At 38.9% G+C, this 12,976-nt stretch overlaps 1 protein-coding gene across 5 annotated transcripts in view; it reads left to right on the top strand.

The window, feature by feature from the left end:
- The window catches only part of pde4d (phosphodiesterase 4D, cAMP-specific), a 154,754-nt gene that overhangs the window by 109,913 nt on the left and 31,865 nt on the right, over positions 1-12,976 (top strand). The window contains exon 1 of one of the 5 annotated variants that reach the window (XM_007548149.2): positions 11,297-11,826. The exons of the other annotated variants lie outside the window; for them this stretch is intronic. Within the exon in view, the coding sequence (XP_007548211.1) occupies positions 11,762-11,826 (65 nt within the window). The 5' untranslated portion in view covers positions 11,297-11,761. Of the gene's footprint in view, positions 1-11,296; positions 11,827-12,976 lie in introns of those variants that run through there. 5 annotated transcript variants of the gene reach the window in all.

The raw sequence follows: 12,976 nt of genomic DNA, 5'->3' as shown, positions 1-12,976 counted from the left end.
ATAGTGATAAACCAAACATACACCACTTCATTAATTGAGAAATATTATTTTGCCTCACCCCTTTTTTGTTAGAAAATATTCCTTGCAAAAGGTATTTTACCTGTAACATATTTTTATGTTCTTGTTAACCTATTTTTATTGGTTAAAAGTTTCTTTGTTATCTGACTAAAAAGGGATCAAATTTTCCTGACATTTAGGTGTGCTGATAGAAAATCAAAAGGAGCCATGAGATATTCTTACGGTGCAGCACTGTCTGTCCCCAATGTTCTGAGCCCAGATGGTTTCGGGTTCCTTCCTGTATAAAACCAAGCAGCTTCCTGTGGTTAGATGTTTTATTTCAGTTGTAAAGAAATGAAAACATGTTTAAAAAAAAAAAAAAAGTAGTGCAAAGGCCCAAGACCCTGGGGTTTTCATTAAGATAAACTTTGTATGAAGGTTGTCTGTGTCACTCCCTGCTTTTTGTAAGCAGGTGAAATGGAGAGGTTGGACCTGCTTTGATTTTTTTTAAGAAGCCTCAAGTTTGAACAGCAACCCCCATCAAATGCCAATTTCTTAACAGTTTTTGACTTGTCCAAGAAATTGACTGATTCAACGCGTTATTTGCTCAGCTGTTTCCTTCTTTGTTCTGCCACCTCCCTTGCGATGCAAGTTTCAGACATGAAGCCCAGAGCATCACAAATGTAAGGGGAATTATGTCTTATAAGAAACACCGACATGACGCTGTTCATTTTCATGAGGGAATTGCTTTTGACGAAGGTGGGGATTAGGATTGCCATGATGACGACAGCGTGTACGAGGAGGCATAGAAGGAGATTTAAAAGGCTTAGGCGTGTAGAGGGTGTCCCCTCACATACACACACATACTTCACTGGATTTAGAAATATTATGGACTTTTGCTAGCTTATAACTCCAGCTTATGCTCATACACAAAATTGGATGGTTTGACTTTGAATTTAGCCGATTCCGCTGATCGTTATTGGTTCATTCCATTTAAGTGCAGCAGATTTGATCTTTTTATGGCCGATTTTTAGTCTGCATGATTGTCCTTATCGTTGCGGCCTTACTTGACTAATCATAATTGTGATTTCCTGTCCAATACAGTAGGAAAGACTGTCACACCGCATGGTGTTGTGCACTACATAATGTGGATGGATGGACACTGAACAACTGCATTCATTAGTTGAACTAGTTGAACACACAGATATAAATACATATTTTATCTTTGCAGTATCTTTGCATTCTTTTCGGCTTCTTGTTCTCTGAAATTGAACGGCATTGGGTTGAAAACATGCCAGCTGATTGGTTCTCAATGTTGCTCAATTTTTCTGGTTGCCTACACATTATTCTAAATCCCTCCAGCATAATGCAAATAGTGAATATGAAATAACTAAAATGATTATATTACAAGTGTGCCTAGAATATATTAAATATTCCAGCACCTCTGGTATTCACAGTCTAGCTTGCCACATTACAGTTTACTAAGTATTACCTAAATGAACACTGTAACAGGGTTTTAATAGACTTTGCTGACTACTTCTGCAGTATTTTTTTTTCTGGCCATGCAAAGTGCAATTAAATCCTGATGAGTCTGTTGCAAGCTTCTTATTGAGGGTCAGGGGACGTCCCTCAATTAGAAGGGGGACATGCCTTCTTATTTTATGTAACGTTGGAGTATTATTCCGACGGCAATATGTTTTCAGTCAAGGCAACCTCTAATTTCTTCTGATAAAGATCATTGTGTAATGGGTCAATTTTATCAACTGATGCAATTTTTCTGCTGGAAAACCCCGAGTTTGTTGATGTTAGTTTGATGTTGTCCACATACCAAAATACTGTTGCAGACTACGTGCACTCTGGCATAGAAACAGTATTCGCTGATGGGTGAAGCCTTATTCAGAATAACGCTCCCTGCCTCACAGCAGAAAAAGTTGAGATAGGTTTAGGCAGTATAATGAGTCAAATTTCAAGTCCTTTTCAATGCTTGCAAACCCATTCAACAAAGTAGAATATCCGTTCCTGTGAGGGCACAGCATTTACTCTGTCCATCTGTCTATCCATCCATCCACCCACTCGCCCCCCAGGACGGGTCGTGGGCAGCAGCCTAAGCAAAGGCCCAGACTTCCCTCTCCCCAGCCTCTTTGGCCTGTTCCTCTGTTTCATGCTCTCATGTCAAATGTTGTTTTTTTGTTTTTTTAAAAGCATTGAATACATCAGTCGCTGTGTAATTAGTCGGTAGAATGTGTTACACTTAATGAATTGAGCTACTGAAATGAATGAACTTTTTAATATTATTCTAATGTATTAGAATAATATTCACTGTTACTTTTAGTTCACATACTTATTACTATAATGTGGACAAATATCAAATGGACCCATTTCACTTGCCTCCTCAATGATGGGAGTACAGCTACACAACTGCAGAGTCGTACTTATTAAACCACATATGAGACCCCAGAATATTTCATAAAATCGCTGTGAGACTGGCACTCTCTGCATGTGTTTTGAAGAACAGCCTAATCTGGATTGCATGTTCAGGGCAATCGTTGTGTAAGGTGGCAAGGCATCCCCCTGCACACGTACTGTAAATATGTGGCCATATGCAGGTTTCACACGCCGAGCAGCCCAATGATGTCATCACAGTTTTAATGAAGGATTACTCTGACATCACAGGGACCGCTGCCAACTTAAACCTATTAACTTCACCATGTGCTTGAGGTGCACTTGAGCTGCAGCTACGTGTGCATGTGTGCGATGGAAAAGCCTCTTGGGCAAAGTGCTCAAGTCCACGACTGTCTGCTTCCTGCTTTAACGAGTTTCAGATTTTTTTAAAAAAATTACTATTTAAATATTCATTTAAATATATCGTTTAAAGTTTAGAAGCTGTCACTTTGATTAGAAAATATGATAAATACAGAAACACGTGGCTAATACATAAAGGTGATATTAAAAAAAAAAAAAAAAGTTATCTTGCCAGAATCCAATAAACTGATTTTTAAAAGTGGAATTTCTGACAAATACATCTGGCATTTGGCTTTTAAGTAATCAGAGGTATTTCTTTAATTTTCTACTAAATATTAATATGATTTTATTCACTTTGTTTTGATTTTAGTGTTGTTAGAGAAGCAAGCAGACCTGGGATTGGAAAGAGTTAAACTGTTCCAGATTAAAACCACCAAATGTCATTAAAGTAGATTATAAAGCCTTATGCTTTCAGAGTCGATGGTGTGTGTGACTTCTGTTGGTGCACCACTGTTTAAACGTTAGTGGTTGTGGGATATCAACAGCCTCCCGCTTACACATTAACAGCAGTTACCCGCCAGCAAGGAGAGATGTATTTCTTCTTTTGGCCCCTGGACGCCGTTTTGAACCTGGGGACACAAATCCTCAAGTCTGTGGGGGGATTTGCTTTTGTATTCCAGAACATTTTCTTTCGAGTACATTCTGTACTGAGGTGCCTCGCTAGAGTGACTATAAATTGCAGCCCTTTGGGTTTTGTTTGTGAATAACGATCACACATAATGCTGGATTATCAAAAAATAAAATCGTCAAGCTGGTTTTGTTATTTCTCCCGTGGATCTGACTCTGAGGTCTATCCTGACACAAGTGGTTTTGTGCTTGTAGCACTGATTTCTTCATGCCGGTCACACTACATGCTTTTCTAATTCATTCAGTCCAGCATCTCTTCAGCTTTAACTCATCACGACACTCGCTCTCTTCTACTCTCGCTCTCACTCTCTCTCTGTCTCTTTGTCTTTGTATTGCCGTATTCTCAGCAATTGCAGCAAAATGTGTAAGCACTCCAAGAACACACATGTGCGCCGTGACTAAGACCTTTTGTTGGTTTGATATTCAGCTCTCCGTACTTCTCTACACTTCTCATTCTGCAGTAAAGGTGCTTTCTATTCTTCTTTGTGCTCGGCTGAGTCTATGAGACGAACAGCTTAAATCCGCTCTGTGGCCTTTGAGTCAGCGGGATGTATAAATAGAGTTCAGGTAAGTCATGGACTCTGTGCAATATTAAATGAATGTTGCTAATAACTAATTTCTTGGCCAAAACTAATGTGAAATCCTGCCCGCACAATGCTTTGCATTATCATAAACAAATTTCCCTCCACAGTCAGCCCTGATTGTATAACTTCAGTTGTTCCATCCTTGACCCTGTCATTCTCAATCTCTCATAACACAATCTTCCCCCGTGTCCTTAGCAACTGAGGGCTCATTGGTTGTAACTTCCTACCTGTCCCTTTTGAATTCTGCCATAGCAACCACATTATAAACATGAATCCAGCAGAGGGACTATGAAGACGGGCACGGAGCATGACTCTATCTGAGGAATTGCTCCTTGACATACATATTAGCAGCCCATTTTAAAGTGACAAAACTTTAAATGAGAGCAGTTCCTATTTTAAGTAAATGCAGTTTCCCTTGAATTTCAATTAGCTTTCTATTGTTCCCCCTCTTTAATCACATCACATTGGCTTATTTACATACTCAACAGACAAATATGCAATCACTGTAATCATATTCAGTGCCTGCAGAGTTGCCAAGGGCTCCGAGCCCCTAAGCAGTAGTTACTTTACCTATTTCAAATAGTTCAATGTGGTGTTTTCAAAATTAAGAATTTATAATCCTGCACACATCTATCACTCATGTAATTTGAAAAGTTGGTGCGTAACCTTTCGTCTGAGCTGCTCAGCTGGTGTGAAAGGGTTTCAGTTTTCAAATCCAGTCGTTCTGCTTTCATGCCTTTAACCCTTGGGGAGTCTGAGTGACGACAGTCGCCTGGCACTGCGTCTCGGCACGTCAGTACAACCACCAATGTGTGGCCGACTCGGCAGCAGGGCAAACATAGGCGTGTGTCCCAGTCTGTGTGTTTGTGTGATGGTCTGTGTACATTTAACATGCTACGGTGAGGTTTTTTTCCTAATACTCGCTGTTTACCAACTCATGCGCCTTTGTGTGTGTGCGGTGAGCTGATGTGTTCAGATGTTCAGGAAGTATAGAGAGGGTTGTCATCATCTGTCTGAGTATCTTTGACTTTGACAGCAGTCCCTGTCCACGCAGGAGTTGTTGTCACATGCTGGCTGCTTCTGTCAGAGCTTGGAGGAGCTGGAGCTCCGAGGAGATTTGCTGCTCTGCGTGTTTGTGCAGCTGTGCTGCTCCTGGTTTGGGCTGTTGCTCACCTATACCTGAGTTTTCTCTATGGAAACGATTGCCACCTGCTGGCAGCTTTGGATGAAACTCTTGAGGATCTATCAGTTTAGGATGGATGGATGGATGCAACTGACAAATAAGACCATTTGCCATGAAGTAGTTCTGATATTGCTTGGAGAAAAAATATTCCTCCTGATCATGTATTATTACTTATACCTCTTAATTTGACAAATTTTATGCTATACATTTTCCTAATCAAAATTTAAGCATGTGATCTAAATCTGAAATGCTCTGATGTAAAAGCAAATGATTCTGATATGTTTAATGGAGCTGTATTGCCCCCTGAAGGTACAAAAAAGCTATTACCGGCTCATCTGAGACGCTTCACTTCATGCATGTAAAAGCTGACTTGTTTTCTTGAGTCTTAAATATATTTTTTTAATCCTCATCATAAATCAAAAATTTAAGATGGTTTTGGTGCAGGTTTTTATTAAACATTGTGAAGAAATGAATCATCTATATGGACTAAAACAGCTAATTACCTCCTATTTAAAATTCTAGAGAAATAATTTAAAATCTTCAAAAGGATAACATCAGACAGACTGAATTACCATTAGAAGATTTAATTCAAAGAACTTTAGATAAAAAAAAGAATACAATATTAAACCCAAAAGAAGATTTATGAAAGTATATTATGATTTTTTATGATTGTGGAAGCCGTTTCAAGTCTTTTGATTTGCACCCATTGCTGTTTTATTCAATCTTTAATTAAAAAAATACATAGCATTAAATTCTTACGGTCCAATAAACTTCTAAAACGTAAATATATAACATGATCTAATTGCATTTTTTCAAAGTAGAAAAGCAATCCATCCTTCCACCTTCCATCCAAGATTTCCTAATTTTGAAATTAGAATTATTTTTAAACGCTGTTTGCTCATATTGCACCTTTTTGAAGGTCTGTTTTTTTATGAAGTAACACAAATATAACCAGTGGATACAAGCGGGTTACTTATTCAGACTATTTGTTTGAGTAAACCTGGAGTCAGCTGCTTCCTGTCATCATTTCCAAACAGCCAAATTTGTCTTATAAGTGAGGGAAAGGTGCAGGAACTTTTTAAGATAGCAGACAAACGGTGTATTTGACTGTGACATTTGTAGAAGTGCTGGTGCTAAAACAACTGCATGCACCATAGAGCACTCTGATCACTCTGGGACATCCTCAGGAATACCAGCTGAAGGTGCTTAAAGTAGTTAAAAAGGGGTGATTTTTTAGGGGTCACCAAAAAATCAGGAGTGATAGTTTGGGCTTTCAAGATCTTGTGTGTGTGTGGGTGTGTGTAATTAATTTAATTTTCATACCCCTGTAACAATTATCATGCTGACAAACCCTTGTAAGCAGAAGATTCCACCGAATATGTTAACTTTGTACCAAATCTATAGTACACCACTGAATGTGATTTCTTTGTCAATACTGACTCTTAGTGGCTGTGTGAGAGGAAATCTAAATTAGTTTGCTTTGCGTCTGCACTTTGCTCCTCCCTTGTCTGCATCTTTCTCTCTCACTCTCCATATTTCTCCTTTTTTTTCTGTTTCAAGTCACACCCATTCTGATCCCTCTCTTCTCCTCCTGTCCTCACACACACACACACCTCCCTCCTATCTAGTTAGGTGGCTTTATCTATTCTTCCTCTTTTCTCTGAGCCTGCACACAAGTGCATGTGCGATATAGCTCGTTTAAGAAAAACATGAGTTTGCCTGTGAACTCGGATTATCTGTCATTGGAGAAGATAGCTCGGTACCGCCACGCCTGCTCCAATGGTTCGCCCTACGCCACGAACAAGCCCATCGACATCAAACCTCGTGCTAGGAGAGGGTATGGCTCCTCACCAAAACTATTTGCAGGAAGGTGTGTCAGTAAACAGACTTTAATCTGATTTCTATATGCTGCTAAGCTATTTCCTATAACATCCTATAACAGTCTTCAAATAACTGGCTTTGTATGTGCAGTATAGTTGGAATTGGGCTTTTGGTTGCATGTGACAAGTTGAGATTTGATAACTGAAAATAAAAGAGGAATGAGAATCGAAGAACTCACTCTTTATCTCTTTGTGCTTGTATTCTTTCTGTGCCCAAAACAGATTTGTGTGTTTGTATTACTGGTATTTATGTGCACAGTGTGTGTGTTTATGTGTGCTCTGTCTTATCAGAAAATATGCTGATAAATAGTTCTACCTGGACAACACAGAACTGGAGCGGAGAGTTGTGTAAACGGCCGTTGCTTGGTGGCTGCAGCTCTGCAGTTTTGCTGTTTGCTTTATAAAACTCATAGTGTTGGCCTGAAGTGTAGGTCATTTTGTCCAGGGTTGTGTTTGTGTTCCTTAGTGCTTTGTGAGGAAAACAAAGTATTCTCCAAGCTTTTGATAAAGCACAGCCAAATATATAATAATTGAGAGATAAGCAGGTTCCATCAAGTGACCATGTGTTCACTAACGAGCAGAGGCCAGGCTAATCATCAGACCACTCTGTGTCCATTAAAGCTCAAAGATACATTTTAGGGGCTCATTATGCCTGTTTTTCCTTCTTCATTTCTCTATCATGTTGTCCACAGTCCCAGTAAGTGGCTGTCATTCGATGTTCCTTCTTGCCTGTTTTCTGTGTCTGACATGAATAATCACCAGTGTACGCACCCGCATGGTATTTGGATGCAGCTTTATTGACAGGCGGTTCCATACATACAAATATGGATGTAACCTGGTCGATAATATTTACCAGCCATCTGTGCTGTCCCCTTTCTAAGTGCTATTTATTTCAACCTTTAATGGATATGTGTGTGTCTGGCTCTTGGAGGAGAAAAAAAAATCTATAACTTTCTCAATTACTCTGTTAACTTAGCGCATGTCTCTAGGTTTATAGCAATAACTAATTGGAACAGTAGGTGGCAGTAATGTATTTATGTTTTAACAAGAAAAAAACTTGTCTCTAATGCATTTTAAACTCGTTAAGTTTTACTTATTAGATTTTGTTAAATTATCTCTACACTATAATTAGCTTATAATGTGCCTAAAGTTTTTCTCAAGTTGTACATACAGTAAAGTTTAGTGAGCATGATTTAAAAATGATGTGTTATACTCGATGTTATGTGTTTCTTTTGGATTTAACATTTCAGAATTGATAAGAATTTAAGACAGGTCATTTTAAAATGCAAAAAAAAATATTAATATTGTCAGGTTTCTGGACACCACCTGATGGAATAAGAGATTATCTTTGCATGGCCTAAAAGCTCCAGCAAAAATATTTCATAACTGATATGAAGGAAACATAGAGGAGGAAAAGTCAAATCTGGTGTTCGCAAGCACTTGAAATGAGATGAAGAACAATTAATGGCTAATGGCTAAGGTGTTTATTGCTCATAGCCGCATCAAATGTAAAAAAAAATAAAAATAGTTGTATTTTTTATGCCATGAGGTATTTTATGGTGGATTCATAATTTCTAGAGACAATATTACATTTCGGCATGTACAAAGCGTTGATACGTCTTACAACCCTGCATCCAGCAGATGGCAGTAAAGCAGCTTCAACGTTAAAATATGCTTTATGTGAATGTCCCTGTGTTGAAAAGTTTGAAGAGTGTTGTTTTTACTGTATTGCTTCACATTAATTGCAGATTACATGTTCAATTTAGAATTGTGCTACTAAGATTTTCGACCCCTGTTTCTGAGCTGTATTTAAAGGTAGTTGTTTGATCTTAGCAAAGCGCAGTTGCTTTTTGAGAAAACTGCTAAACTGCTCATTCAGACATATTAACATATTTATTTCCAGTCTGAAGAAAGATGAACCTGAGTTTATGAAGTTGTGTTTTTTGCTTCGTGGACCTGTTTTATCAATACCAGCTATGCTTCTGACTGTGATCCGTATCAGAAACTCCACAGTATTTGCAATGTCCATGTCACAGTGGAAATTTCATTAGGTTTCTTTAAATCACTCTAAAACAACAGGCTGCCATTTTGTTCAGTTTACACCAGAGATTAGTTCTTCACAGTTGTCATTTCTTTGAGCACATGGAATTCGCAGACTGGTAATAGGATTAGTTTTCCCCTTGTCACCAATATCTCCAATATCTAAACTGCATCAGTCTGCCTTTCTGCACCGTAAGCATTATGACTGCTTGTATAACTTACTCTTTTTAATAGGGGCCCTTTACATCTGGGATTTTTGTGCCTGAAGCTCTGGATGTCCTTTGATTGGCCAAAGAAGAAGTAGTAAAATACACATCTACTAAAAAACTGCACCCCGATCCTGAAATATCAATTAAACTCCAAATATTTACTTTTAAACAAGCAGATTTGCGTTTTTTTTTCTTTTGTATTTCATACAGTAAGCCCACTGCATGAAACTTCTCTCTATCAACTCTTGAAAAAAACAGGTCATTTGTGCAGAACTGAGCTGCTCCCTCAACAGAATCAGGCTCACTTTATTAAAGCAGTCTGAAATGTGTCATCATCTGCTGTATAATGAAACATGAACCTAAGAAGGAATAACAGGTAATACAAAAGTAAAAAAAAAAAAGTCAGTGATCTTTTGCGATTCCATTTAGGTTCTTTTGGTTGTGCTATAAAGGAATAGTATCCCATTTAAGCTCAATTTCCACCAGTCAACAGTTCTCCAGTCATTTCTCTGAGCACGTGGCGTTTACAGTCTGTGGTGATGGGATTAGTTTCCCCCTTTTCACCAAACTCTGATCTACATCAGTTGCGTATGGTGCGCTGTAAGCAATACATTAGCTTGTGCAACTGACTTTATATCATCTTGAGTGGGTAACATTTAGACATTTTTTATGTGTAAACTCAATACATTAGGTCTGTTTGCGTGGACTTTCTCTTGCATGCATGAGTTTTCTTCAGTGACATTGAGTATTGTTGTCCAAATTGGCCATTATTGTGCCAGTCAGTATGGATTGCCTTGTGATGAACATGTGAAGATTGGCTCATGACTCTTGGGATAGCCACCAGTTTGGTTAATCCTGGTTCTTAATCTGAGCAGGATTATGCTGTATAAAAAAGTGATGTATGTATGGATGTGTAGTAATGGAAGTCTGCTGGCTTTTAACTACACGTTTGGAGAGGCTGTGCAGTCTGTCAATATTTGTCAAATTTATTTTCCGGTGTAATTCTTTCCTGAGTCACTTGTGTTTGGTAGAGATGATTTCTTGGAGTCCTGTAACCACATATCCTCAAAGTAGACTCAGGCTGAATATGGAAAATTGCTTTAAAATCATTAATTGTCAAAAATACATCACAGGTGACGGCCAACACTACACATTTTTCGAATGATGGGACAAGCCCTCTAAGAATATATGAAAAAAACAGAACCCAAGCCTGCTCTTAAGATTAGCCAAATGTCCAGACAAATTATAGTTTTGGTTGAAGATTATGAAATAGTCCTAAAATGTACTTTCTTACCCTAATTCAAAACAAAATAAATAACTGAATCTTGAAGGAGATGAGTAAGTTCATTTCTGAGTTTTCCTGCCTGCTTTTAAGGACTCTGCACACTTGAAAATGTGAAGCACAAATGGCCTCAAAAATTGTGCTAAACTCTTTGTTACCTATTCTAAGAGGCCGATCTCAGCAGAAAACAGGTGTCCTGCCTTAAACGTTTGATGGTTTTGCACTGAGACATGTTTAGCCCTGAAGAAAATACATGTTAAAACAATTTAAAGATGGGGGATTTTGTGTTCTTGTTTTACTTCTAAATGGCTGGTCATTTCTCACCATCAACAACTATTTTATTGTTTCGTATTGTCTTTTCCTCCTGTGGTTAATCCTTAGTTTGCTTCTGCTAGCCTAGATTACTATGCTGCACAGAGTTGTTACTCTACCAAAAAAAAGGGGGGAATAAAGGACACTTGTTTTTCTATTGTAATGTAATTCACTGCTTCTGTAATGCTATCTTTGCCAAGAGTCTAAAGAGCGTTGGAATGCTTGGCGCTTGGTTTTAGGTTACAGCAGTTGCCGAGTGACTGACGCATGAGATGATTGTTAAGACTGCTCACGGATAAAAGAAGGCCCGCCCTTCAGACAATTACTACTACCATAACAGCCCCTCCCCACTCAGTCATTCTCAGGCAGCAGCCCAAGGGAAACGGAGGGACAGGAAGACCGTCACGTACGTCCTGAGAAACTGGAATCTTATTTCAGCCCTTCGGTGCGGGGGAAAAAAAGTAAGCACATGGACTTGAAAGGGAGGCACAGAGTGAGGAAGGAGAGCAGCAGTGTGAGTGAGTGCAAGGCTGGATTAGGAAAGAGGAAGATCACATGCTGCTCTGACATGATAGATAAGTGCAAGTGAGTGAGAGGGAGAGCCGGGTAACAAACCGACCTGCTGCCGAGCCACCGGAGCGTCAGGAGGAGCAGCAGTGTGGAGAACTGTTTGGTCTGGACCACTCTGCTAAGCTGGGGGAAGGACGCTCCGTCCGGATCGCCTCAGACCAGCGGCGGCCGGTCAGTGGGATCCCGGTGGCTTGCTGGAAAAGGTGTCTGCGACTTTGTGCACACGAGGAGTTTACACATGTCGTCTGTGTGGATGTGGAAGGAAAAATCAGAAGATGAGTATCATTCTTAAGCCTCGGTCTCGCTCCACCAGCTCTTTGAAGAACACAGAGGGGATATGGTAAATTGATAAGAAGCTTTATCTTCTAACTCTATTTTTCTTTTTTTTTTTCTTTCTTTTTTTTTTGTAGTTACTTTTATTCACATTCTTTTCAGTTCAGGTCTAAATGCTGTCATCCTGCTCCTGTTTACATCACACTAGAGTGTTTGTGATTTTTTTCTGTGCAAGGCACTACTCATTCTTCTTTCAGAGGATGAGTTTGCCTTTGACATTACCACACACTTGCTTTGATGACCCAAGGGTTTCTTCCTCGCATCAGCAGGTGAAGCAAACTAGGTTGAGAAAAATAGAGATGCTCCAGTCAGAGTGTGGCTGACTTCTGATCTCTGTTTTTTGTAAAGACTTAACAAATCACATCCAATTTTAGCTAATTCTGATTTCTCTTCAAAAATGAAAATAACTTTTAGTTCAGTCAGAATATTTTACTGGTGTTTGTTCTGTTAGTGGTCATTGTTTTTGCTTTTGAGGCAGAGCTTTATGTTAGAAGCACAAGATCAGCAAAAGTATTTTATTATTTTGAAACAAAGACAAAACAGTTATTGAGATGACATTTGAAACTCCAGCATTTTATTTTATTGCTATTCAGTAATGCTAACTCAGCTGCCATTACTGATGCAGCAGTCTCTGTGTATTTCCAAAGTAATGTACATATTCATCTTTAAAACTTTCCAGTTATGAAATGATTTACAAATCCGCATTGATGCGTGATGCATGGAAACAAAAGCACTAAAATCACAACTTTTCTCCACTTCGTTAAACCTTATTGTTTTCTGTTGAAAGTCTTGGTGTCTGAAAACCTGAACAAATGTCTAGACATATCTATACTTCTTTTTAAATAATGTCTTTCATCTCTGTTCTTCATCTGGCCTATTTATTGTACACCTTGCAGATGCTTTAAATAGCTTGCTCTCCGTATTCTCCCCATTGTAGTGCCATTGTTTGCACTGCTGCTAGTATACAGGTGTTGTTAGTTCACTGAAAATCAAAATACAAATGTAAACTTTCCAACCAGCCCGTCACAGCTTAGGTTCGGTGAAGCTGAAAACCCTCTGCTTACAGACTACAGACAGTTTTTGCATATCTACTGAAAAGCTAAATTTATCTGTAGTTGAATTCAGGATGCTGAATGCATCCCCAGGGGCAGAACTCG

Source organism: Poecilia formosa, unplaced genomic scaffold, assembly GCF_000485575.1.
Source record: "Poecilia formosa unplaced genomic scaffold, Poecilia_formosa-5.1.2 Scaffold25, whole genome shotgun sequence".
NCBI lineage: Eukaryota > Metazoa > Chordata > Actinopteri > Cyprinodontiformes > Poeciliidae > Poecilia > Poecilia formosa.
Note: the sequence above shows the minus strand (reverse complement) of the source record. Positions and strands in the feature narration are given on the sequence as shown.